The following is a 27,560-nucleotide window of genomic DNA, read 5'->3' as shown; positions in this document are numbered from 1 at the left end:
AAAAAAACTTATATCGGAGTTGGGCCTGTTCTTTCACATGCGTATCTGCCCTCTCATTGGCTACAATTATTTTATTTAACTAGGCAAGTCAGTTAAAAACAAAGTCTTACTTGCAATGGCGGAGGCCAAACCCGGATGACGATGGGTCAAGTGTGCGCCGCCCTATGGGACTCCCAATCACCGCCTGATGTGATATAGCCTTTTTTTTATTTTTTTTATTTAAACAAATTAAATTAAAAAATATTATTTTTTATTATTGACAACAAATCAATACATAAAGTACATGAGGGAACACAAGTATATATAGGTTATATACAATGGACAATCGAGCTAGGGGGTACAATATCACATTACAATTACACAAGGACCTTAAGGGACATACATACACTTACAATTCTAACAGCTTTTTTGTTAGTAGAGTATTTAACTGTCTTAAAATACAGTTCAATTTCTTTTTGTAGGGTAAGAAAATTAGTTTTTTGTTTGTTTGTAAATTTACATTTGTGTATATGAAATTTGGCCAAAAGAATAATGAAATTAATTACATAAAAATGTTTCAGCTTAGTTCTATCGTATGTAAAGAATCCAAGCAGTACATCTCTCCACAATAGTGTAAAATCTTCATAAATCTTCAAAAATGTGCAGCAGTTTTCTTACATGAATACAATGCCAAAAAAGATGCAACACTGTTTCTGGGTGGTCATTACAAAAGGAGCAATTTGAGTTGATGTTTTCCTTAAACTTCTTCATATAGTGGTTGGCAGGATAATATGTATGAATAATTTTGAAGGAAACTTCCTTAATTTTGTTAACAAGTAGGTATGTGTGTGGCAACATCCAAACTTTTTTCCAACAAATATTATCAATAAATCCATTCCAATAAGGCATGACATAAGGTATAGATACAACATCCTGCTGAAACAAGGTTCGTATCGCTCTGTTGTTGAATGGACCAAAAGAGAAACAAATCTTTCCTACTGATGAGTCAACAGGGTCAATAGAAGGTAGGTTCTGAAGGTCAGGTCTTGACACGTTCCTGAATAACAGAGCAACACCTGAGGGAATGGCGTCTAAAACAATTGCAAAATCTTTAGGTGTTACAGGGACCTTGTAAAGTGATAAGAATTCCTTATAACTGAGTTAAAGACCCTCTGCATTTACCAGTTGGCGCACCAATAGGATATTATTTCGGAACCAATATTCTAAAAACGAAGTATTTTTATACAATATATCCCGATTATTCCATATATAATATCTGTGTGGAGAAAAATTGTGTTTATAAATTAAGGACCATGACAAGAAAACCTGCCGATGAAAAGCAGAAAGTTTCACTGGAACTTTGTCAATATTATAATTGCGAAACAACATGAAGTTAAGGCCACCAAAAGTAGAGAAGACATGATGAGGAATACAATTCCAGATAGAAGTGGGTCTTCTTAGGAATTGTTTTATCCAATTGATCTTAAAAGTATTATTTAAAGTAGTAAAGTCCAGAAAATTCAGTCCACCATTCTCATAAGTGTTCATTACAACAGTTTTCCTAATGTAATGGGTACGGTTTCTCCAAAGAAAGTTGAAATGGTCTATCTGGCATCTGGTCTATCTCCTTGCTTATTTTACTGTCAAGATATAAAGATAGAGCGCCATATGTTAGTCTAGAGATACCTTCAGCCTTGGTTATTAGGACTCTTCCTTTTAAAGATAAGTCCCTCTGTAGCCATTGATTTAGCTTCTTCTGGGTTTTTTTAATAAGAGGGTTAAAATTTAGTAAGCCTCTAGACTTCTGATCCTTTAATGGTTATGCCTAAATATGTAAGTTCTTCTTTTACTGGAATACCATAATATGAAGGTGTCACACAATCTTTGACAGCCATGAGTTCACATTTATTAATGTTAAAATATAGACCAGACACTTTGGAAAAGGATTGTATCACATTGATCGATATGGGAATTTGGTTAGCGTCTTTCAGAAAAAGTGTAGTATCATCAGCCAGCCTGCTTATAATAATTTCTTTACCAGCTATGGAAATACCTTGTGCAGGACTATTATTTAAAGAATTTGCAAGAAGTTGGGTGATTAATAAAAAGAGGTACGGAGAGATAGGACAACCTTGCCCAATTCCTCTCTTTAACTCAAATCTAGGTGAGGTGCCATATTTCAATTTGATAGAGCTGTTACTATTTGCATAGAGTCTTAATAGCCTTACAGAAAAAATCCCCAAAGCCAAGTCTCTCAAGGGAGTGGAAGAGAAACTGATGCTCTCTATTTCTAAGAATGTCAGACTAGTATTAGACATACTTGACTACTCAGACCTAATAACTGAGGATAGCTTCATATTATTTTTTGATTTTTATAAAGCATTTGACACAGTGAGATGCGTGTCCTTTCTGTGCGGTGGCACTAAAGTCTGCTCACCATGGCGCAACACTACAAGGCCGACCTGGCCTCCGAACAGAAGGATGCTCTGCTGGAGCTGCTTAAATTCAGACACACCCCAGATTTCTGCAGAGATCCGTCGGGAGCTGCAGAACTCGGTCCCGTGATCTGGAAACCGCCACAATGGCCTTGGACTGACTGTTACTGTAAAAAGAAACATTTTGACATGTTTTTAAAAATATTTTATATTTATTTTTTGAAGTAAGATGTCTTAACTTCTTGTTGTATTGCTACCATCCACAAAAAAGGCCAGAATTCCCCCCCCTGACTGGTACTCTGACCTGGCCTACCAGATGACTCCAAGGTGTGACAGCTCGAGCTGCGTTTGAAATTCCCATGTTGCTAGGGGGCGCGATGGTATAGCGTTTCGCATCAAGCTAGAACTCGTAGCTGCTTCTCGCTTCTACACGTTAGATTTCACATATATAACATTAGCGAATTAAAGTCATGTGAATGAGAGGAAAGGGACCCGACCTACTATTTGACGACAAAGGACATTCTGAATTTTCAGAAAATCCAGAACATTTCTGCTTTGTTAGCTAGCTATAGTAGCTGAGAGGGGGGCAGAGGTAGAAAACTTCGCTAACGCCAATTAACGTATTGAGTTTGTTAGCTAAGCTAGCTAACTGAGGGAGACCCTACTAAAGTTGTCCAACAACCCTCTAATGGAGTTGTTGTGTCACGAGGATGGACGATTCCAAGCCGCCTCAGAAAGCACCACCGAATATATGAATTCCGCTGCTCTTCGGGCCAGCTCTGACCCGACCCTGACACGGGACCATCGAGCATTGCAGAACCTTCTGTCACTGGAAAAGACCAGTCGGGCCTCACCATCATACTTCGGCACGATTCAGACAGACATTCAGCCATATATGCGGAGAATATTGGCAGTATGGATGCTACAGGTAATGTATGACAAAATATCCAAAGTGAATGACATTCCGGTCACGGTTAGTGTTGATTTTGATAGGATTCTGCTGTCATATCGGATGTAATTCTTTAATTGACCACTGTCATCCTATATTAACGTTAATTGTCTCAGTTTGCTTTCTTATGTAGCTAATGCACTCATCAGCCTGCAGTGCACCTGAAAGTAAGAGGGACTCGCTTGGACTGATTGGGTAAAATACCAGGGGCGCAACTTTCACTGGGAACGGGGGACATGTCGCCCCCACATTCTGAAATTGCATTTTAAATCAAATCAAATCAAATTTTATTTGTCACATACACATGGTTAGCAGATGGTAATGCGAGTGTAGCGAAATGCTTGTGCTTCTAGTTCCGACAATGCACTAATAACCAACAAGTAATCTAACCTAACAATTCTACAACTACTACCTTATACACACAAGTGTAAAGGGATAAAGAATATGTACATACAGATATATGAATGAGTGATGGTACAGAACGGCATAGGCAAGATGCAGTAGATGGTATAGTGTACAGTCTATACATATGAGATGAGTAATGTAGGGTATGTAAACATTATATTAAGTGGTATTGTTTAAAGTGGCTAGTGATACATTTTTACATAATTTCCATCAATTCCCATTATTAAAGTGGCTGGAGTTGAGTCAGTATGTTGGCAGCGGCCACTAAATGTTAGTGGTGGCTGTTGAACATTCTGATGACCTTGAGATAGAAGCTGTTTTTCAGTCTCTCGGTCCCTGCTTTGATGGACCTGTACTGACCTCGCCTTCTGGATGATAGCGGGGTGAACAGGCAGTGGCACGAATGGTTGTTGTCCTTGATGATCTTTATGGCCTTCCTGTGACATCGGGTGGTGTAGGTGTCCTTGAGGGCAGGTAGTTTGCCCCCGGTGATGCGTTGTGCAGACCTCACTACCCTCTGGAGAGCCTTACGGTTGTGGACGGAGCAGTTGCCGTACCAGGCGTTGATACAGCCCGACAGGATGCTCTCGATTGTGCATCTGTAGAAGTTTGTGAGTGCTTTTGGTGACAAGCCGAATTTCTTCAGCCTCCTGAGGTTGAAGAGGCGCTGCTGCGCCTTCTTCACAACGCTGTCTGTGTGGGTGGAGCAATTCAGTTTGTCTGTGATGTGTACACCGAGGAACTTAAAACTTTCCACCTTCTCCACTACTGTCCCGTCGATGTGGATAGGGGGGTGCTCCCTCTGCTGTTTCCTGAAGTCCACAATCATCTCCTTTGTTTTGTTGACGTTGAGTGTGAGGTTATTTTGCTGACACCACACTCAGAGGGCCCTCACCTCCTCCCTGTAGGCCGTCTCGTCGTTGTTGGTAATCAAGCCTACCACGGTAGTGTCGTCCGCAAACTTGATGATTGAGTTGGAGGCGTGCATGGCCACGCAGTCGTGGTGACAGGGAGTACAGGAGAGGGCTCAGAACGCACCCTTGTGGGGCCCCAGTGTTGAGGATCAGCGGGGTGGAGATGTTGTTACCTACCCTCACCACCTGGGGGCGGCCCGTCAGGAAGTCCAGGACCCAGTTGCACAGGGCGGGGTCGAGACCCAGGGTCCTCGAGCATGATGACGAGTTTGGAGGGTACTATGGTGTTAAATGCTGAGCTGTAGTCGATGAACAGCATTCTCACATAGGTATTCCTCTTGTCCAGATGGGTTAGGGCAGTGTGCAGTGCGGTTGCGATTGCGTCGTCTGTGGACCTATTGGGTCGGTAAGCAAATTGGAGTGGGTCTAGGGTGTCAGGTAGGGTGGAGGTGATATGGTCCTTGACTAGTCTCTCAAAGCACTTCATGATGACGGAAGTGAGTGCTACGGGGCGGTAGTCGTTTAGCTCAGTTATAGCTTTCTTGGGAACAGGAACAATGGTGGCCCTCTTGACGCATGTGGGAACAGCAGACTGGGATAAGGATTGATTGAATATGTCCTTAAACACACCAGCCAGCTGGTCTGCGCATGCTCTGAGGACGCGGCTGGGAATGCCGTCTGGGCCTGCAGCCTTGCGAGGGTTAACACGTTTAAATGTTTTACTCACGTTGGCTGCGGTGAAGGAGAGCCCGTAGGTTTTGGTAGCGGGCCGTGTCAGTGGCACTGTATTGTCCTCAAAGCGAGCAAAAAAGTTATTTAGTCTGTCTGGGAGCAAGACATCCTGGTCCGCGATGGGGCTGGTTTTCTTTTTGTAATCCGTGATTGACTGTAGACCCTGCCACATACCTCTGTGTCTGAGCTGTTGAATTGCGACTCTACTTTGTCTCTATACTGGCACTTAGCTTGTTTGATTGCCTTGCGGAGGGAATAGCTATACTGTTTGTATTCGGTCTTGCCACTTGCCCTGGTTAAAAGCAGTGGTTCGCGCTTTCAGTTTCACGTGAATGCTGCATCAATCCACGGTTTCTGGTTTGGGAATGTTTTAATTGTTGCTGTGGGTACGACATCGTCAATGCACTTTCTAATGAACTCGCTCACCGAATCAGCGTATTCGTCAATGTTGTTGTTGGACGCAATGCGGAACATATCCCAATCCACGTGATCGAAGCAGTCTTGAAGCGTGGAATCAGATTGGTCGGACCAGCGTTGAACAGACCTGAGCGCGGGAGCGTGCATTTTTGTCCCCCCCGTTTTATCATTGCAATGTGATACAAAACAAGGCAACGGTGTGCTTTAGGACCATGCGGACAATTCTGCGTGGTCTGATAGGCTGTTTGGAGAGTGTATCCGACTGGATAAAAAAATCCAAAATAATGATGTCCCCCCCCACTTCTAAAACCACAGTTGCACCCCTGTAAAATACTATCACCAAACGAGAGAGACATTGGAGGACAGGAGTACAAGAAAACTACAAGAAAACATGCATGTGTATAGAAACAAATATATCCATGAAACCAGTAAAGTCCTTATCATTGATTAACAAACTTCTTTCTTCCAACAGGTTTGCGAGGAGCAGAAGTGTGAGGAAGAGGTGTTTCCTTTGGCCATCCACTATCTGGACCGTTACATGAGTTGCTTCCCTGTTCAAAGGTCCAACCTGCAGCTTTTAGGTGCTGTTTGCATGTTCCTGGCCTCAAAACTGCGTGAGACAGTACCCCTGAGTGCCAGCAAGCTCTGCATCTACACTGACAATGCCATTACAGTGTCAGAGCTCCTGGTAAACACAAGATTTGTTTACAAGTTCCATATGCTTTCGCCATAAGTATAATAAAATGGCTGATAAATTTGATGAGCTCAACAATAAGTGTTATTACTTCGTAATAGCAGGTTGAATGCACTTTCAGTTCTCTGTTCTGCTTTTCAGTCAGTGGGAGCCTATTTTATGTTATTGTAATAGCCTACATATGTATTTATGTTATGCAGCAGTTGGAGCTTATGCTGGATTTAATGTATTGTGTGTGTGTCTGTTTTGCAGCAGTGGGAACTTTTGGTGGTGGCAGGGTTAGAGTGGGACCTGGCTTCTGTGTTACCCTCTGACTTCCTGGAGCAAATTCTTCATGGCATACCCATAATCCCTCACAACCTCCATGCCTTGCGCAGGCATGTCCACTCCTACATTGCACTGGCAGCCACAGGTAGAGGCAGGCATTGGGTAACTCATGGCGATGTGTGACTGTTGCTTCTAGCAATGCAGAAACATTTAGGCCTACAAGTCAAGTATCATAGAAAAACGAACATCACTTTGTTATTCTATGTGCGTGGTACTTCTTTGATTAATGATGATAATAGCTTGTGTTTCAAGAAATCAAGTGGCTCTGTGTGAGGCAAACAAAGGGCACACAGCAGCCATAACTTTGATTACGATGTGTCAGCGGTTCATTTGGGGGTGGGGGTGAGTTTGTGTAATCCTGTATTGTGCGGTGTGAAAGACCCATGCCCGTCCATTCAACTGCCTGATTTCCCACAAATCTCCCACGAGGTTGCCCGAGGCAACCAGTCACTGGGATACAGTCATGGTCATTTTGAATAGGCTGTTTTATTGTATCTGGATTTGGCCCATTCCGGACTTTGAAACCTATTCTATGAGGTATGGGTGAAAGGATTGCCTGAGATTCATTAATTGTCTCGTCTTTAAGCACTTCCTATTGTCTGTCTGTCAGGGCGGGTCTATAATGGCAGCATTCCTCTACTCCTATGACATCCTGCCTCAGCGATCAATGATGTCTGCTCCAAACCACTAACTCACAATTGTTAAGAAATTGTTTTCTGTTGCACACCTGGTATTATGTTCCTTGTCCACAAAGTGGGTCTGACACTTGCTCTGTCATCTAAGCAGATTAGTATAACAGACTTGTCAAACCTATATGTATTACATTTTCGCTGATCTCTCGTTTATCTCCCTGCTTTTAGAGTTTAAGTTCTCTGTGTTCCTGCCTTCCACTATTGCCTGTGCCAGTGTGGGCGCTGCCATTCGCAGACTGAAGCTCCTGGAAGGAGCTCTATCCAATGATTCACTTATGCAGTTGCTAGCCAACATCTTGGCCATTGATTTGGTGAGGCGAATATTTAACTAGAAACCTGCTGCTCCTTCTTTTAACCTTGTCTGCTTCCTCTTCAAGCAAATGCCTGTATTTTTCTTGTTTGTCTGACTCCTTGTTTCTCTGGCTCCTCCTACTCTACAAGGTGCAGAAAAAAGGCCTCCTTTATTCAAGGAAGCAAGCAAACTGGTTTTGAAACTAATAGTACAAATGTCATTGTTTGCTCTGGGACTTGGTTCGTGAGGACTCTGGAATTTGATGTTTCAGCTTTTCATTTCACCATTCTTAAACTCTTTCTTTACTGCTCTGTCCCCAAACAGGAGTCTCTCTGCTGCTGCTCTGACCAGTTGGAGGGTGTGCTGGAGCTCAGCCTGCCCCCCTGCCCCCAGGCACCGGGGGCTTGCCATTCAGCTACACCCGGCCCAGAGGTCAGCTACACCCCCACTGACATCCAGGACGTACACCTGTCACCACTGGGCTAGAGATGACACCAAGCAGACAATCACTTTAACTGCTCTCTTAACAATGACGAGCTTATTTATACCGTTGTGACCATAATGAGGCAGGTGTCTTAACTACCCTGTAAGACTATTTTTGGCAGTCACTAAAACAAAGAATGTATGTGATAAGAAAAAACATGTCTTATAAGCATTACTGTGTTCACACATGATGAATTGTGGAGATCTTGATATCCAAAGGTTTTTTTCTGTTTACATTACATTTTACAGTGTGTTTGAGTTCTTTGTCGTTGCTATGCTGTTGCTAAGTTTTTTTTAAGGACGTTTTAAAACTTCAGTTACTGTCGCTAGCTTCAGGGAACACAGTTTCTCACTGCTCTCTGAAGTTACCACAGAGGGGTATCTTTTTAACTTAAAACATGCTATTTGTGATATTGCCAGAAGTATTACAGAATTTCCATTTCAATGTTTGCACTGTGTGAGTTTGCTGAGAAAACATTATGAATTATTATTAAAAAAATGCTGCTTTTCATGGAGTTGTATTTAGTAACCCTTCTGACATCTCTCTCTCATCTTGCGAACAGTCACAATACACCTCTATATCTTGGCTAATGCCAGCAGAGTTCAATAAGCACAAGCAATGCCATGCATTGTTTCCTGGTATCAGCGTTCTACCATAATCAGCCTACTAAATCAATAGTAAAGCCACAACTACCATAAAATGTTCCAAATGAGGTCAAAGACAAAAAAGGAATCATTCATATGGGTATAGTTAATTTCAATTTTTTTTAATGATTCACTGGGCCAAGTCAGATCAGAGCACAAGCTGACAACAGATAAGCCGGGCACTTTGGCAAACATGGATCATGTCCCACTCATGAAAAACATAATTGCTTAGATTTACCTGTATCTATTAACATGGCAACATATTTTTATGGTTGTGTTGACATGAGTTGGCTAACAATTGATAGGTCACTTAATGGAACTGTATGAACATTTTGTAGTTCCTGTATAATACTGAGGGGGGAAAAAATAATCACCTGAATCTGTTTGAGCATCAAAGTGTGAATATCTTTGTGTTTTAACCTCCTTTGTTGACCGCTCTTGTATACTACTAAAACCAAGAGTTCTATTTCCCTTTATCCCTACAGTGTTAAATATAAAAGCAACCTATTAAAAACCAACAATAAGAAATCACCACATTCCAGTCATTGAACAGCAACTTGTAGCCCCTTGTGCGAAGCTTTGTGTGCAGTTTGTTAAACATTCAAGAGAACCCTGATAAACATTTTATATAATTATCAGGTTTCAATAGTCTGAGCAGCTCCTAGGCACAGTTTTTCATAGTATTAATCATGTTAAGGTGTTAAAACAGAATAAATTGAATCAATCCTAGTCATAATCATGAAATGCCCAGAGGGCACATCAAAGTCACAAATACCAGTCTTTGGCCACATGCTGTTACTGGGAAACCGAAACGCACCTTTAGACCCGTCCTTGTAAATTAATTAACTCATAAAAATGTCACATGTATCGGTCTGAACTAGTTCTTCAGTTCACTGTCTGGGGAAGTTACACATTAACTAGTTACCACACATGCTAAAGATCATGGTTTAATTCCAGAGAACAGCTGGAATACTGCTACAATACTTAACCCGCCAAAAGACTGAGGTTCTTAACATTTACTGTAAACCCCCCTTTTCATCTGAAATGCACTGTACACCGAGTAAACTTAGGCTGAATAGAATAGTAGCAGGTTCTACAAGTTCTTGCTAGTGTGCCTCAGGGCTTAAAGGGGCAATCTGCAATTTGAACAATAAAGCGGTAACCCGGTAAACAGCTGAGGGGTGGGGCTGGAGAAATGTAACCACTCAAAATGTACAGAGCTATGTATAAAGGGACTGACCATCCATGATTTCAAGATTAGTTTTAGTTTACATTGTTTAAAACAAAGGAGTATAACAAGCTCATATTTTGGGTTCTGATGGGGTACGACAGTTGAACTAAGCTGATGAGTTATATTCGTCATTAATTTAAATGTTTAATAATGGATGTACCAACTGCAGATTGCCCCTTTAATGGATGTCATTATTACCTTTACTTATTATTGTGAGTCATCTTTCCAGGTGTAAATAAATTCCAGTTCTAAAAGTTGAACCATAACAATCAGTAGTAGACTCTGCAGCTCCAGATGAATCTGTCTTATTAACATGGTGATTGAACAGAAAAAAATAGTGCTCTACATGTTTTCACATTTTAGCTTTGGTATTAAAAACTCTCAATTCCCTCAAACCCTGAACAAAAATGCTACATTTTGAAATCAAAATCCAAAAGTCAACATTGAAAACCCCCGAAAGCCAATTGGAACTTGGTCCAGACAAAATGTAACAATTAACAGCTACCAATATTTTTGAAAAACACTGTCTATTCAGTTTTTCTGACCAAACATTTAGTCCCTGAAAAAAATTATTCTATTGAAAAGTCTGGATATCCCTGGCAAAGAAAACAAAAAAAATGGGAATCTCTCAAACCTCTGATCGAGTTAACTAATTGAAAGGCATTTATTTTACAATGTTTGTCTAAACTAGCAATAAATCTGATATGAGCCTAGATTCTTTCTCCCTTTGCTAGAATCTGTTTTTGGTAAAGTTCTTATAGTACTGCATCAAAACAATGTCACATCCCGAGTGGCTACTGTAGCTTCTCACTTCTCCTATACCACTTTGGCTATCAAGTCACACATTACCACAAATGTGTTCAGCTATCAGCCAACTTTAAACAACTGCCTCAGTCCTTTGAGAATGCTGTATTATACTGTCCTGGGACACTTGCTGGTCCTCAGCTGGCTGCAGCTCCTCCAATCACCATGGCATGCTTGTAGGCTTCTGTCACGTTCTCACAGTCTGTAATGGAGAATGCGCTGTCAGCCACCCCAGACTGGTAACAGGCCATGTCCCAGGGTCCTCTCTGCCTCAGCAGGTCTTGCCCAAGCCCCTCTTCTCGGATGTCCAGGAGGTTGTCAGCGGACACGCAGCCCCTCATGGTGCTCTTGGCTGGGCGTTCGCTGGGTGCCGCTGGCCCCACGCGGTCAGGCAGATCCAGCTGGTCAAAGGACTCTGAGGAGAGGATGCTGTCCTCGCTGATTGCCCCGCTGGGTCGTGCTCTCGTGCCCCCCCTTGGCAGGGAGGTCGCCAGCTGGTCCAGAGACCCAAACTCCTGCAGTAGGCCTGAAGAGAACTTGCCGTGGCGCTTCAGGATGCCCTTTCGGTGGGGCGGTGCTGAGGGGCAGAGCTGGGCCTGGGGTGTCTGGGCAGAGTCACTGCTGTCTGGGGAGGAAGAGTAGTAGCCAGACTCTCGCTCGGCTGGTTTCTTCAAGATGCCTTTGCGGGGCAGTGATGCAACAGGCGGGGGCTGGGCCGGGGTGGAGAGTTCATAGTCCCTCACTGGTTCCTCCATCACTGGGGTTGTAGCCTCGCTGAGGGCCTTCTGCTTCAGGCTACCTCGTCTCTTCAGTATGCCCTTGGAGGGCCGAGCGGTGGCCCCATCATTCATGGTCTGGGACACGTTGTTCTCCTTGCGTGACCTCCGTAGGGACCGCTGACGCACCACATCCCCTCCACCGCTCCCGTGGGACCGCAGCAGACAGCGCACCTTGGAGCTGTTCTCCAGTAAGGGCCGGGAGTTTCGACGCAGCCAACTGGCAATGCTGGCAAGGCCTCCAGGCTGCTGTGTGGATGCAGTGGTCTTTTCACTTGGTTGTAGCAATGTCGCATTCTCACTCTCGGCCAGTAGGGGTTTCTGGTAACCCCAGCTGAGCCACCAGTGTCCAGCAATCTCCTCTATCGTAGCTCTGCGCTCAGGATTCACCATTAGCATCCAGCGAATCAGCCCACAGGCATCTGAGACAGGGAGGAAGAACATAAACCAGTATTTACAACTGATACAGCTCTGCTGGGCTACAATAAGAAATAACTAAAACACACACCACTACATGGCAGAACTACATCCCAGTTAGGAGAGGCTATACTCTCACCTGAAGGGTTGGTGGGTTTGCGGTAGTTTCCAGTGCTAATCTGCTGGACCAGGTTCTTGTAGTTTTGCCCATCGAAGGGCATGGCCCCATGGACCAGGGTGTAAAGCAGAACGCCCAGCGACCAGGTGTCCACCTCGGGCCCTTTGTACGGCCGCCCGTTAACAATCTCTGGAGAAGCATACAGAGGGCTGCCACAAAACGTCTGTAGGTACTCATCACCACGGTACAGGTTGGACAGCCCAAAGTCAGCAATCTGGAACAACAATCAAATAAAAGTTTGCCATTAGATACAATCACTATTCAATGAACACTAGGAACTACAAACAAGTGAAAGTAGAGAGAACCGAATTGGAGTGGATGGCGGGAATCGTTTTCCACCAATATGTGAGAGTTGTTCATGTGTAAATTCTCCAAGCAACACTGCAGTGTGATACTGTGCAGGTATGAGAGTGGCCTACGTGTGAATGCCTCAGGTGCGCAAATTATAAAGATTGTAGATTGTCACAAGTGCTGAGACACAGTAGCCCTTTGTCCATACCTTAATATTGCCCTTTCCATCTAGTAAAATGTTCTCCAGCTTCAAGTCCCGATGTACTATCCCATTCTGTGTCATGGAAGAAGATACAAACTATTAAGGTCTTCATGTTGACACCTAAGATGGCTGATTTGAGTCTTTGCTATTTGCCCACAATGTGTTAAGAAAAAAAAAGAGAGAAAAAAAAAAAAGAGTGAAGCCCTCAACATTTGGGTCAGAACAGAGGTTGTTCCAACAGAAGATTGTTCTGGAATGTCAGCTATGCTCCATTGTCCTCCACTCTACAGGGGGGCATGCCTCTGACAGGCGTGGAGCAAGAGCTTACATTTAGTTCAACTTCAAGAAATGCAGGTCAAACTATTTGTCTTGCAACTCCTGTTATAATCACTCAAAAATGTGCTAAAATTTCAACTATGTGGAATTTCCATTTGATGTTGCATTGAGGTAAAGAAAACATACAAGAGCCAGTGAACATATAATAATGCTTTTAGTAACTGTAAAAGGGTTCAGAACATACTACTTATTGATTTACATTTGTTTCTAAATGTACTGTACATCAAATTGATAATACAAAATAGTTGACTTAATGAGGGACCACATTTTATTGGACCAACAATATCCTACCACTAAACAACCAGCCTAAGAGCAATTTCATACAGCTCAAACAGCAATAAAGTACCTCAAATATTGACATGTCTGACAAAAGACAAACATAATAGACAGCTGGGTAGCAGAGAGAGAGAGAGAGCCTTTACCGGCCCATTTCCTTCACTTTGTCAACTCAGGTCGGTTTTATATGGTACTAAACTCACCCTACCTCACAGAGAACAGGCCTAAGTGGTTCTTACTGTAATTTACAGAAAAACAGTATACTATTACACCAAGTACGCTAGACACAGTGATTGTTTGCAACACTACTATGGGCCTTGGGGGAGTAACGAGTAGATGTGTGTGTGCATGTGTGTGTTCACAGAGCCCGTCTGTTCCCTCGCATCCTCATTAGAGAGAGAGAGACAGAGAGAGGATGTGTATGTGTGTGATTGTGTTGAGACTAAAGGCCTTTAGCCCTGACGCTGGCTCTCCATAAACCTAACGGTTCATTTCACCCTACAGAGCTGGCCGACGGTGAATGATGCCCATTATGTAACTGCCAGGGTGGCTTTGCCAGCACTCTAGGCTGATGAGTGGGCAGGCTAGTGGGGTTCCCTGCCTACTTCCTGTCCCTGTGTGCCCAGTCACAAATATGCCCATGAGGTACAGCATGTTGTGGACACTGATGGAGATTTAACAGTGGTCTGTTCTTTGTTTCGGCTGATTTAAGAAAAACAAAATGGCTGTAATTATACGAGACCACTCTATTGGTAAATACAAAACAAGTGTACAGAGATGTAGGCTAATCTCAGAACCAAATCTCATACTCTGTCAAGACAGACTAATAGAGATGCAATGCCTTACCCTGTGGCAGTAGTGTACAGCTGACACGATTTGTCTGAAGAAGTGTCTGGCCTCGCGTTCTGAGATCCTCTGCTTTTCAGAGATGTAGTCGTAAAGGTCACCTCGGCTAGCATACTCCATCACAATCACAATCTTGTCCTTGTTCTCGAACACTGCGAGGCCACACACAGGAAAACAGTCAAACAAAGGTACATGGCAACGTAGGCGGGATGGGTTGTTACAGGGAAAACACATAAGTGGTGATGGGGAATTGGGAAGCTCGTATGGCACTGCAGCGGGTTATGTAACCAAGAACAAATTAATGTCAAACAAAGTCTTCCGTGACCAGACTCTGCTCCACAAAGTTCAGTGTGAAACATCTTATTCAGGTGTCACGTTTCATGACATCTTATTGTTTTGTTCCCGAGAAGTTTTACTACTGTATCTGTGCGTGACTATCGTAAAATCAACAGGGCTGACCGCAACCTGGGTCTCAATGTGACTTCCCTGTCTAAATAAAGGGCAAATTAAATAAAAAAATCCCTCATTGGGATTTGAGACACAGACGTATGTACCTTCATATATGGTGATGATGTAGGGGTGATTGAGTGAGGACATGATCTCAATCTCTCTGCGAATGTGCACTAGGTCCTGCTCATCCTGGATCTTCTCCTTTCTGATGGACTTAATGGCAACCTGGGTAAAGGTAAAGAGAAGAACAATAAAATAAGGCTTTGAGAAAGGTATGCATTAGAACAAACTGTGTTTACTTTAAATTGCATGTCATTTTCAATGTAATATGATCATATAATGCACAAGTCAAACTCATTCCACAGAGGGCGGAGTGTCTGCGGGGTTTCGCTCCTCCCACATTTTATTGGTCGCATACACATATTTAGCAGATGTTATTGCGGGTGTAGCAAAATGCTTTTACTCCTAGCTCCAACAGTGCAGTAATATCGAACAATAAACTCAAAAGTTAAAGAATGGAATTAAGAATATTAAGATCACTGATTAGTAAAGAACTCCCCTCACCTGGTTGTCTAGGTCTTAGTTGAAAGGAAAAAAACTTTACATTTCCCAAGTTTTCTGAGCAAAATTGTATTTTTGTATTATTGCTGGACATAAAAGGCTGTACATTTCTTTTCTCTCAGAAATCTGTTCAAGTATTCCCACAAATAACAGAGACACATGATCGTATACAAATGTAAGGAAGATTTGAAATGATTATGTTTTAGTCAAATATGTGTTTGGGCTTCTTGCAGTCAATTTGCAATCTACAAATGATTTGTAATAAAAAAATAAAATGGGTGGGTAGAGCCCTGAATGCTGATTGTCTGATCGCCATGGTATATCAGACCGTATACCACGGATATGACAAAACATTTATTTTTATTGCTCTAATTACATTGGTAACCCACTTATAATAGTAGTCAGGCACCTCAGGGGTTTGTGGTATATGGCCAATATACCATGTCTTAGGGTTGTGTCGTGCATCAGAACAGGGACTTATTACCTCGACCATTTGCTCCCCAAAAAAGTACATAACAATATCATCCCACGTCTAAATCTAGTTGATGATCCCTGCACTAGGCCCTCCATGGAATGAGTTTGACACGCCTGATATAAAGCATCCACCATCACTGACAGGTTAAACATGAATCAGTTTATTCTTAAAGACAGTCAATATACCAAATATTGTAGCAAGTCCTGCCAAGGGAATGTCACAGAAACCAAACAGCACAATGTAAGACAGTTAATCAAGTAGACGTTAAAATCCATACAATGGTAGCAAATGGGCCTTGCCAGGAAGATTTAAAACCTCTTCAGGATCGGCCCCTTTAAAAAAATATATATTATTTGGGTACGCCTAAAATTACGTACCCAAATCTAACTGCCTGTAGCTCAGGCCCTGAAGCAAGGATATGCATTTTTTTGGTACCATTTGAAAGGAAACACTTAAGTTTGTGGAAATGTGAAAGGAATGTAGGAGAATTAGATCTGGTAAAAGATAAACTCAGCAAAAAAAGAAACGTCCTCTCACTGTCAACCGTGCTTATTTTCAGCAAACTTGTGTAAATATTTGTATGAACATAACAAGATTCAACAACTGAGACGTAAAATGAACAAGTTCCACAGACACGTGACTAACAGAAATGGAATAATGTGTCCCTGAACAAAAGGGGGGGGTCAAAATCAAAAGTAACAGTCAGTATCTGGTGTGGCCACCAGCTGCATTAAGTACTGCAGTGCATCTCCTCCTCATGGACTGCACCAGATTTGCCAGTTCTTGCTGTGAGATGTTACCCCACTCTTCCTCCAAGGCACCTGCAAGTTCGTGGACATCTGAGGGGAATGGCCCTAGCCCTCACCCTCCGATCCAACAGGTCCCAGACATGCTCAATGGGATTGAGATCCGGGCTCTTCGCTGGCCATGGCAGAACACTGACATTCCTGTCTTKCAGGAAATCACGCACAGAACAAGCAGTATGGCTGGTGGCATTGTCATGCTGGAGGGTCATGTATTTATTTATTTTTTTCACCTTTATTTAACCAGGTAGGCCAGTTGAGAACAAGTTCTCATTTACAACTGTGACCTGGCCAAGATAAAGCAAAGCAAAGCGACAAAAAGAACACAGTTACACATGGAATAAACAAACGTACAGTCAATAACACAATAGAAAAATCTGTATACAATGTGTGCAAATGAAGTAAGGCAATAAATAGGCCAAAAGTGGCGAAGTAATTACAATTTAGCAATTTACACGAGTGATATACAGTGGAAGTCGGAAGTTTATATACACTTAGATTGGAGTCAATAAAACATTTCTTGTTAACAAACTATAGTTTTGGCAAGCCGGTCAGGACATCTACTTTGTGCATGACACAAGTAATTTTTCCAACAATTGTTTGCAGACAGATTATTTCACTGTATCACAATTCCAGTGGGTCAAAAGTTTACATACACTAAGTTGACTGTGCCTTTAAACAGCTTGGAAAATTCCAGAAAAGGATGTCCTGGCTTTAGAAGCTTCTGTTAGGCTAATTGACATCCTTTGAGTCAATTGGAGGTGTACCTGTGGATGTATTTCAAGGCCTAACTTCACAGTAAAATGAGTTCTATATCGACATAACCTGAAAGGCCGCTCAGCAAGGAAGAAGCCACTGCTCCAAAACCGCCATAAAAAAGCCAGACTACGGTTTGCAACTGCACATGGGGACAAATATCGTACTTTTTGGATTAATGTCCTCTGGTCTGATGAAACAAATATAGAACTGTTTGGCCGTAATGACCATCGTTATGTTTGGAGGGAAAAGGGGGAAGCTTGCAAGCCGAAGAACACCATCACAACCGTGAAGCACGGGGGTGGCAACATCATGCTGTGGGGGTGCTTTGCTGCAGGAGGGACTGGTGCACTTCACAAAATAGATGGCTTCATGAGGCAGGAAAATTATGTGGATATATTGAAGCAACATCTCAAGACATCAGTCAGGAAGTTCAAGCTTGGTCGCAAATGGGTCTTCCAAATGAACAATGACCCCAAGCATACTTCCAAAGTTGTGGCAAAATGGCTTAAGGACAACAAAGTCAAGGTATTAGAGTGGCCATCACAAAGCCCTGACCTCAATCCTATAGACAATTTGTGGGCAGAACTGAAAAAGCGTGTGCGAGCAAGGAGGCCTACAAACCTGACTCCGTTACATCAGCTCTGTCAGGAGGAATGGGCCAAAATTCAACCAACTTATTGTGGGAAGCTTGTGGATGGCTACCCAAAATGTTTGACCCAAGTTAAACAATTTAAAAGGCAATGCTACCAAATACTAATTGAGTGCATGTAAACTTCTGACCCACTGGGAATGTGATGAAAAATAAATAAATAAAGCTGAAATAAATCATTCTCTACTGTTATTCTGACGTTTCACATTCTTAAAATAAATTGGTGATCCAAACTGACCTAAGACAGGGACTTTTTACTAGGATTAAAATGTCAGGGAATTGTGAAAAACTGAGTTTAAATGTATTTGGCTAAGGTGTATGTAAACTTCTGACTTCAACTGTATGTGGAGATGAGGATGTGCAAGTTAAAATGCTGGTGTGCAAAAGAGCAGTAAAACAAAAACAAATATGGGGATGAGGTAGGTAGTTGGTTGGATGGGCTATTTACAGATGGGCTGTGTATAGCTGCAGCGATCGGTAAATTGTTCTGACAGCCGATGCTTGAAGTTAGTGAGGGAGTTGGAAGTCTCCAGCTTTAGTGATTATTGCAATTCGTTCCAGTCATTGGCAGCAGAGAACTGTAAGGAAAAGGCGGCCAAAGGAGGTGTTGGCTTTGGGGATGACCAGTGAAATATACCTGCTGGAGCGCGTGCTACGGGTGAGTGTTGCTATGGTGACCAGTGAGCTGAGGATAAGGCGGAGTGTTACCTAGCAAAGACTTATAGATGACCTGGAGCCAGTGGGTTTGGCGACAAATATGTAGCGAGGACCAGCCAACGAGAGCATACAGGTCACAATGGTGGGTAGTATATGCGGCTTTGGTGACAAAACGGATGGCACTGTGATAGACTGCATCCAATTTGCTGAGTAGAGAGTGTTGGGGGTTATTTTGTACATGACATTGCCGAAGTCAAGGATCGGTAGGACAGTCAGTTTTACGAGGGTATGTTTGGCGGCATGACTGAAGGAGGCTTTGTTGCGAAATGGGAAGCCGATTCTAGATTTAATTCTGGATTGGAGATGCTTAATGTGAGTCTGGAAGGAGAGTTTACAGTCTAACCAGACACCTAGGTATTTATAGTTATATTCTAAGTCAGAACAGTCCAGAGTAGTGATGCTAGGCGGGCGGGTGCGGGCAGCGATCGGTTGAAGAGCATGCATTTTGTTTTACTAGCATTTAAGAGCAGTTGGAGACCACGGAAGGAGTGTTGTATGGCATTGAGGCTCATTTGGAGGTTTGTTAACACAGTGTCCAAAGGGCCAGAAGTATACAGAATGGTGTCGTCTGCGTAGAGGTGGATCAGAGAATCACCCGCAACAAGAGCGAAATCATTGATATATACAGAGAAAAGAGGATGAGCCTGCAGGAAGGGTACCACATGAGGGGAGGAGGATGTCTTCCCTGTAACACACAGTGTTAAGATTGCCTGCAATGACAACAAGCTCAGGCCAATGATGCTGTGACACACCGCCCTAGACCATGATGAACCCTCCACCTCCAAAATCGATCCCGCTCCAGAGTACAGGCCTCGGTGTAACGCTCATTCCTTCGACGATAAACATGAATCCGACCATCACCCCTGGTGAGACATAACCACAACTTGTCAGTGAAGAGCACTTTTTGCCAGGCCTGTCTGGTCCAGCGACGGTGGCTTTGTGCCCATAGGCGACGTTGTTGCCGGTGATGTCTGGTGAGGACCTGCCTTACAACAGGCCCTCAGTCCAGCCTCTCTCAGCCTATTGCGAACAGTCTGAGCACTGATGGAGGGATTGTGCATTCCTGGTGTAACTCGGGCAGTTATTGTTGCCATCCTGTACCTGTCCTGCAGGTGTGATGTTCGGCTGTACCGATCCTGTGCAGGTGTTGTTTTACGTGGTCTGCCACTGCGAGGACAATCGGCTGTCCGTCCTGTAGAGCCGTCTTAGGCGTCTCACAGTACGGATATTGCAATTTATTGCCCTGGCCACATCTGCAGTCCTCATGCCTCCTTGCAGCATGCATAAGGTACGTTCACGCAGATGAGCAGGGACCCTGGGCATCTTTCTTTTGGTGTTTTTCAGAGTCAGTAGAAAGGCATCTTTAGTGTCCTAACTTTTCATAACTGTGACCTTAATTGCCTACCGTCTGTAAGCTGTTAGTGTCTTAACAACAGGTGCATGTTTATTAATTGTTTATGGTTCATTGAACAAGCATGGGAAACAGTGTTTAAACCCTTTACCAGAAGATCTGTGAAGTTATTTGGATTTTTACGAATTATCTTTGAAAAAAAGTGTCCTGAAATAGGGACGTTTCTTTCTTTGCCGAGTTCACAAATATAATACCAAACTAAAACTAAGTGAGTAATTGTTTGTTTTTTAAAAACCTAGCCAAGAGTGTTAGGCAACATGTAGCCTGGGGAAGAGGTTAGGCAACATGTAGATTAGAAACAATTTATCCAAATGAAAGGAGCAATCAGAAACTTAGTTTAGCTTTACCCTTCCATAGCCTGAGGATTATTGGGCTGAAAGTGTTAACTGAAAACACCATAGTGCTACTGTGACAGGGCAGTAGAAGGAGGGACAGTGTACTGGCTGCTGTGATAAAATGCATTGTCTCGTATGACGTCAGTGAGGCCCCCAGAATTAGATCATTTGAATAGAAGTGACAGAGTTGAAATGCACACATGCATCAGGGTGTGACTGCATGTAAACATGCAGGGGTGTAACTAAATGTCAGCATATCTGTGTGTATATGGTGGCCTGTGTGAAACATGCGTGTTGAGATGCTATCTGTGATTGGTGCTAATGTTTACCTATATGCCTTTTATATTGTTGTATGTATAATAGATTGCACTCTATCCATGTGTACATGAAGGAGTGTGCATGTGTCTTAGCCTATGTGATGCAGGCTTGTCTAGATGTATGGGATTCCACACCGACCCAGAGTGCGTAAAAGTATATCAAAAGGAGAGAAGAGGGGGTTATGAGGGGCAGCCGATGGTTAGAGAATGTGGTCTTCTTCAGCCCTTCACATTCACCCTAATAAAGACCACAGAAACACTTGGTGACAGGAGGAGGAATACCAGACAAGACCTTCACACTCACGGCCTCTTCCTATGAGTCATAGTCTGGATACGTTTTCTCCTATCAATGTTACTTACCTCAGGATGAATCCTTCGGTTGTTGTGTCTGTTGACTGGATTCATGGCCAAACTAATGCTCAAGTCACACTGAGCCAGTGTTAACGTCATGTTAGTGTGTTATTCCTCAATACAGGTGGAGTATAGCCACCAAATACTGGCCCTGTAAAACACTGTGGCGAGGACCAATTTTATTTATTTATCTAACTATGCAAGTCAGTTAAGAACAAATTCTTATTTACAATGACGGCCTACCCCGGCCAAACTCTTGGCCCAGCGTTGTCTGGGTTATTGTGCCCCACCCTATGGGAATCCCAATCACAGCCGGTTGTGATACAGCCTGGAATCGAACCAGAGTCTGTAGTGATGCTTCTAGCACTGAGATGCAGTGCCTTAGACCGCTGCACCACTCGGGAGCCCCCCACACCTACACACACTGTGATGTTTGATGCCCACGCTCTGTGGGAGGCTAGCCTAAAGATGAAGCTCCTTTGATTATGTAATATGAAACATACAGGATTTCACGAAGGGATAGGAGCAGCAGAACACAGAATGCTGTACATAGAGCCTGTAGTTTAAAATGATGCCCTCCATTCTTGTAAAGGTCACTCCCAGCATTGAGTTATACATCTCTGTGCCATTAGACTGGAAGATATAGGAAGATGGAGCAGAGAGAACTGCTTCTTCCTTTGGTGGAACAAGCTGTGTGTGATGATACAGCCACCCCAGCCAGGTATGCAGACACAACACTTTATCTTCCAAGTCTATACAGAAGTTTTGGGAGGGGAATTCCAATCATCACTTTCTTCAATTTTCTCAGGATGTTTCCCCACAGTAACCAGCCCAACCTTTAACAGCACACTGCTTGGAAAGGGCCCAACCCCAGCTGATTTAGCATGGACTTTCATGGACAAACAAACCAAACTTATTTTTAGACACCTCAGCACATGCATGTTTTGAAGGTCAGCATAGAATGTTCAACTGTTGTTTTCTCCCTGCTTCTATCTCAAAATATAATGAGTAATATACTGTATCTTTGTGCTTGTGCATGTCCACCGTCAAGAAGGGTGTGAGCATCTGTCTGCTACCGTGGAATTGCCCTAAATGGAAATATATCTATTTCCTTATGGAACAATCCATTACTATGACGCAACCACATCAAAGGAAACCCCAAAATAAAACCCCCTCTTGTGTTCTTTCCTACGAATTGGGTTTCCTGCTTCCCTAATGGTAAATGATGAATAGTATAATGTTGATGTTTAACATCACCGTTACTAGTCAGGATGCAGGGTTGGGGTCCATTAATCTCTCTGTGACAAATACATTTACTTTCTTTAGCTAACAAATAACAATTGCCCTCCTTTCTCCCACTCTCTCTAACCCCCCTCCTGCTGATCAATGACAGAAGTCCAAGGTTACACCATAGAGGCATCGTGTTATGACCCAATGTTGCCTAGTTTTGGCTACAAAACTGCTGCAACTGTTCACTGAGGTTAATACTGACAAATATATTATTTGTTTTGAACATACAAATTACATACTGAATGTTTGATGTTTATCAGCAAACAAATTGTGAATAATCACAAGTAAATGTATTTTTTTTTTTACCTCATTCTCCCATCCCCCTCTCTTTTTGCCCCTAGGCTACAGGACAGGAATGCACCTCAGCCAGGTGGGAATTTACCCAGCTGTCCCTCCTCCATACCTGGGAGGTAGGCCTAGATTAGAGAGCCGTTTTAGGATGACCAACTACCACCCCATCAGAAGACACCAAAACTCCAGTGTCCTTTCCAAGGACAATTCTGGGTTACAGATGACACCTCTGTGTCACATTTTACACATAATAAATACCATGAGGACAGGATTATGTGGGACTTGAAAAGTGTTGAGATTTTGGGACATCGACTTCCACTTTGCGAACCCACATATGTTAGTAAACTACAAGGGAGTGGTTGTTATCCACCCATCCCCTGCATTAAATGTATGCAACTGCCCCAGTCAGGGCTAAAGATGATTTTGATGGATCACTAAATTGTATTTGGAGGTCGGTTGCCCTGGACACAGGAACATGTTGTTACGCACATTTCAGTCTTGTGCTTGATTAGATGAGAACTACACTTTTAATGCCCTGTTTGAAACTACAATAACAATGTGTTTTTCCAGTATGGCTCTCAATTGTCAGTACTGAATTAAGGTAATTCATAGTCATTGGCATCTATTGCCAAGTAGTAGGTCATTGTAACTCCTTCTTGTATACAACGTACCCAAGAGGTGAATGAATACAACGAGCTCAGACTGTTTGGAGATGTTCTTTAGGACAGATAAGAAGTGCACATACATTGTTATGGTCTGGATATGTGGGAGGTTTATTGGACTGTACTGAACCATCCCAGAGCATGTCCTGTTGTCTTAACCGTTGAACTCTTACTCAAACATACATTTGCCTAAATCTTTACTCAACACATTCCAAAACTGAGGGTAAATAGAAAGTGGCATGCCTTCCCAGAAACCTCTGATACCAGTGTCAAATTGCCAACTGTCTGCCCACAGAGCTATTCACTGCCAGGCAGGCATTGCAGAATAGGCTACAGGCCAGTTTGGTGCCTCTTTGTTCTGACATGTTGGGTGCTCAATAGCCTGGACATGTTTAGTCTTAGTAGATCCAACCAAACAAGGGTAGGTCACAGTGTGGAAAAGATCACAGAATGAATCCATTGCTGATGTTGTAGAATAGCGGGTTAAAAAGTCTCATCAAAACATGTTTCTCTTTCTAATGCAGGCTGCACACAGCTAAATGGTATGGGTAAAATAACCCAGGCCTATAAATACCAGCAGGCGATCACCCACCTTTAGGAGTTTCTACAGTGTAAAGGAGATATGGGTGTGCTAATGGAAATACCTGTTTTTGTTTTTAAAGGAAAGTCTATTCAAGCTCCTGGTGAACCACTCACAGTGTGGCATTGTTGTGTGTCATTGTAGTTTGAGTGAGTCATGACAGAACATACACAATTACGTGTGCTTGCTTCAGTCTCCTCTGTACAACAACAATTGTCTGACATGGCATCAGATACACTATATACACAGAAGTATGTGGACATCCCTTTAAATTAGTGGATTCTGCGATTTCAGCCACACCAGTTGCTGACAGGTGTATACAATCGAGCACACAGCCATACAATTTCCATAGACAAACATTGGCAGTAGAATGACCTTCCTGAAGAGCTCAGTGACTTTCAACATGGCACCGTCATAGGATGCCACCTTTCTAACAAGTCAGTTTGTAAAATTTCTGCCCTGGTCAACTGTAAGTGATGTTATTGTGAAGTGGAAATGTCAAGGAGCAATAACGGCTCAACTGCGAAGTGATAGGCCACACAAGCTCACAGAACGGGACCGAGTGCTGAAGAGTGTATTGCGTAAAAATTGTCTGTCCTCAGTTGCAACACTCACTACCAAGTTCGAAACTGCCTCTTGAAGCAACGTCAGCACAAGAACTGTTAGTCTGGAGCTTCATGAAATGGGTTGCCATGGCCGAGCAGCCGCACACAAGCCTAAGATCACCATGAACAATGTCAAGCGTCGGCTAGAGTGATGTAAAGTTTGCCGCCATTGGACTCTGGAGCAGTGGAAAAGCGTTCTCTGGAGTGATGAATCACGCTTCACCATCTGGCAGCCCGACGGACATACCTTGGTTTGGTGGACGCCAGGAGAACGCTACCTGCCCCAATGCATAGTGCCAACTGTAAAGTTTGGTGCAGAAGGAATAATGCTCTGGGGCTGTTTTTCATAGTTCTGGCTAGGCCCCTTAGTTCCAGTAAAGGGAAATCTTAACGCTACAGCATACAATGACATTCTAGAAGATTCAGTGCTTCCAACTTTGTGGCAACAGTTTGGGGAAGGCCTTTTCTTGTTTCAGCATGACAATGCCCCCCATGCACAAAGCGAGGTCCATAAAGAAATGGTTTGTCGAGATCGGTGTGGAAGAACTTGACTGGCCTGCACAGAGCCCTGACCTCAACCCCATCGAACACCTTGGGATGAATTGGAACGCTGACTGCAAGCCAGGCCTACTCGCCCAACATCAGTGCCCGACCTCACAAATGCTCTTGAAGCTGAAAGGAAGCAAGTCCCTGCAGCAATGTTCCAACATCTAGTGGAAAGCCTTCCCAGAAGAGTCGAGAATATTATATGAGCAAAGGGTAGACCAACTCCATTTTAATGCCTATGATTTTGTAATGAGATTCGAGGAGCAGGTGTCCACATACTTTTGGTTTTGTAGTTTATCACAGAATGTAGGCTATAGGTATAATGTACAAATAATACAAAAGTCTACATAATTAAACCAACAAAGTAGGCCAAAAGATGAATTAAAGGCCTAAAACTTAAACATTTTATGAAATTGTAATGACAAATCATGAAATATTTAAAAAGGCTACTCATTACACATTTGAAAATGAGAATAAGCATTAAAAAACGTACCATTCTACCGGATCTCTCAATTGCTTTCTTCACTTTTCCGTAAGTCCCTTTTCCAAGGGTTTCAAGAAATTCATACCGATGCTTCAGATTGTGTTTATGATGATGTCTCTTCACCGCTTGCCTTTTCACGGATGCCTCGGAGACCGATTTTCTAACAAGCGAGTGGCCATGACCAGGTAACTGTTGTCTATTGTCGGATAAAGTTGACGATCGCCCACCACTGTTGAAATCGTTAGGATCCATTATAGATTGCAATCACTTTTTATTTCTCCTACAGTTGAATGACTAGACTATACAAATATAACACATTTAAAACATGTATTTTGTTGTATATATTCTTCTTCAGGTGGCCTTGTCTTCTGAGTTGGTTTCATGAAGTCGATGAAGGTGACCACTCCTCCTATTTGAATATCCAATAAACAGGCATCGTTGCCCATTTGCTGTTGTTTTTACCAGGAGACGTGTGAGCTTCATGGTGCTTTCCAGACAACTGGGAACTCGGAAATAACCGAGGTCAAGTTATGACTTCGGTGATCTTCAGGTCGGAACGTCAGAGCTCAAGTTGTCAACTTGTAATTTCAAGTTGAATGACCGTACAAACAAATTTCCCCATCTCGGGGGCACATTTTTGTCCGAGTTCCCATTTGTCTTGAACACACTGAAGTCGGAGATTTCCGAGTTCCCAGTTGTCATGAACAAGGCATCATTGTGGGCGGAGTTCGGGTAATATGTTCAAAACACCTGGGAACTGAGAACTCGGAATTATCAGACTTCCGACTTCAGTGCATTCAAGACAACTGGGAACTCAGAAAAAACGAGCTCCGACTGGGAAACATCTATTTGAACGGTCATCCAACTCGGAATTCCAACTCGAGAACTCGGGCCTCAGTCTATGCCTGAAGATCACTGACGTCATGATTTGACCTCGTATTTTTCAGAGTTCCCAGTTGTTTTGAATACACTGAAGTCGGAAGTCAGAGATTTCCGAATTCCCAGTTCCGAGTTGTTTTGAACCCGGCATATTTTTAGAGCTCCGACTTTCCGACCTGAAGATCACTGACGTCATGATTTGACCTCGTATTTTTCCGAGTTCCCAATTGTTTTGAACTGGGAACTCGAAAAAACAAGTGAGCTTCTGGTCGGAAAGTCGGAGCTGTAGAAAGATGCCCAGGTTTCCGACTTGGAACTCCGAGTGGGATGACCGTTCAAAACGATTTTCCCATTCGGAGCTTGTTTTTTTACGAGTTCCCAGTTGTTTTGAACGCACTGAAGTTGTAAATCAGAGATTAATCAGTTCCCAGTTGTTCTTGAACTCGGCATTATTTCGTTTTCTGCCAGTGCAAAACACTGCACCAACAGTCCCAAAATGTCAGGCAAGCTAAATCAGGTGCATCTCTTCCTCACAAAGAAAATTTTCCTACATTTAGTTTCACAAGTTCTTATCTGTTCTCTTCAACATTTGCCAGGCTATGTGCATGGATTAGTCAGTAATGGAAAAAGTACTCAATTGTCATACTTGAGTAAAAGTAAAGATACCTTAATTAAAATAAAATTACTAAAGTAAAAGTCACCCAGCAAAATACTACTTGAGTAAAAGTCTAAAAGTATTTGGTTTTAAATATAGTTCATTATCAAAAGTAAATGGAATTGCTAAAATGTACTTAAGGATCAAAAGTCAAAGTATTAACCATTTCAAATTCCTTATATTAAGCAAACCAGACGGCACCATTTTTGTATTCTTTTTTTATTGACGGATATCCAGGGGCACACCAACACATAATTTACAAACAAAGCATTTGTGTTTAGTGAGTCCGCCAGATCAGAGACAGTAGGAATGACCAGGGATGTTCTCTTGATAAGTGTGTCAATTCAACCATTTTCCTGTAAAAATGTAAGGAGTACTTTTGGGTGTCATGGAAAACGTAAGGAGTAAAAAGTACATTA

At 42.8% G+C, this 27,560-nt stretch overlaps 2 protein-coding genes across 2 annotated transcripts; one reads left to right on the top strand and one right to left on the bottom strand.

The window, feature by feature from the left end:
- Positions 1-2,713: 2,713 nt before the first annotated feature.
- ccnd3 (cyclin D3) lies at positions 2,714-8,830 on the top strand. Its single transcript, XM_023996550.2, has 5 exons — positions 2,714-3,342; positions 6,304-6,519; positions 6,778-6,937; positions 7,713-7,855; positions 8,161-8,830. Exons 1-5 carry the CDS (start codon positions 3,103-3,105, stop codon positions 8,320-8,322), a joined length of 921 nt encoding a protein of 306 aa, XP_023852318.1. The 5' UTR covers positions 2,714-3,102; the 3' UTR covers positions 8,323-8,830.
- Positions 8,831-9,065: 235 nt separating this feature from the next.
- On the bottom strand, positions 9,066-26,198 carry nuak2 (NUAK family, SNF1-like kinase, 2). The gene is made up of 6 exons (XM_023996549.2): positions 25,617-26,198; positions 14,876-14,996; positions 14,322-14,473; positions 12,870-12,935; positions 12,332-12,584; positions 9,066-12,197 (listed from the first exon to the last, which is right to left on the bottom strand). The coding sequence occupies exons 1-6, from the start codon at positions 25,857-25,859 to the stop codon at positions 11,137-11,139; spliced, it is 1,896 nt and encodes a 631-aa protein (XP_023852317.1). The 5' UTR covers positions 25,860-26,198; the 3' UTR covers positions 9,066-11,136.
- Positions 26,199-27,560: the final 1,362 nt, after the last annotated feature.

Source organism: Salvelinus sp. IW2-2015, linkage group LG11 (assembly GCF_002910315.2).
Source record: "Salvelinus sp. IW2-2015 linkage group LG11, ASM291031v2, whole genome shotgun sequence".
NCBI lineage: Eukaryota > Metazoa > Chordata > Actinopteri > Salmoniformes > Salmonidae > Salvelinus > Salvelinus sp. IW2-2015.
Note: the sequence above shows the minus strand (reverse complement) of the source record. Positions and strands in the feature narration are given on the sequence as shown.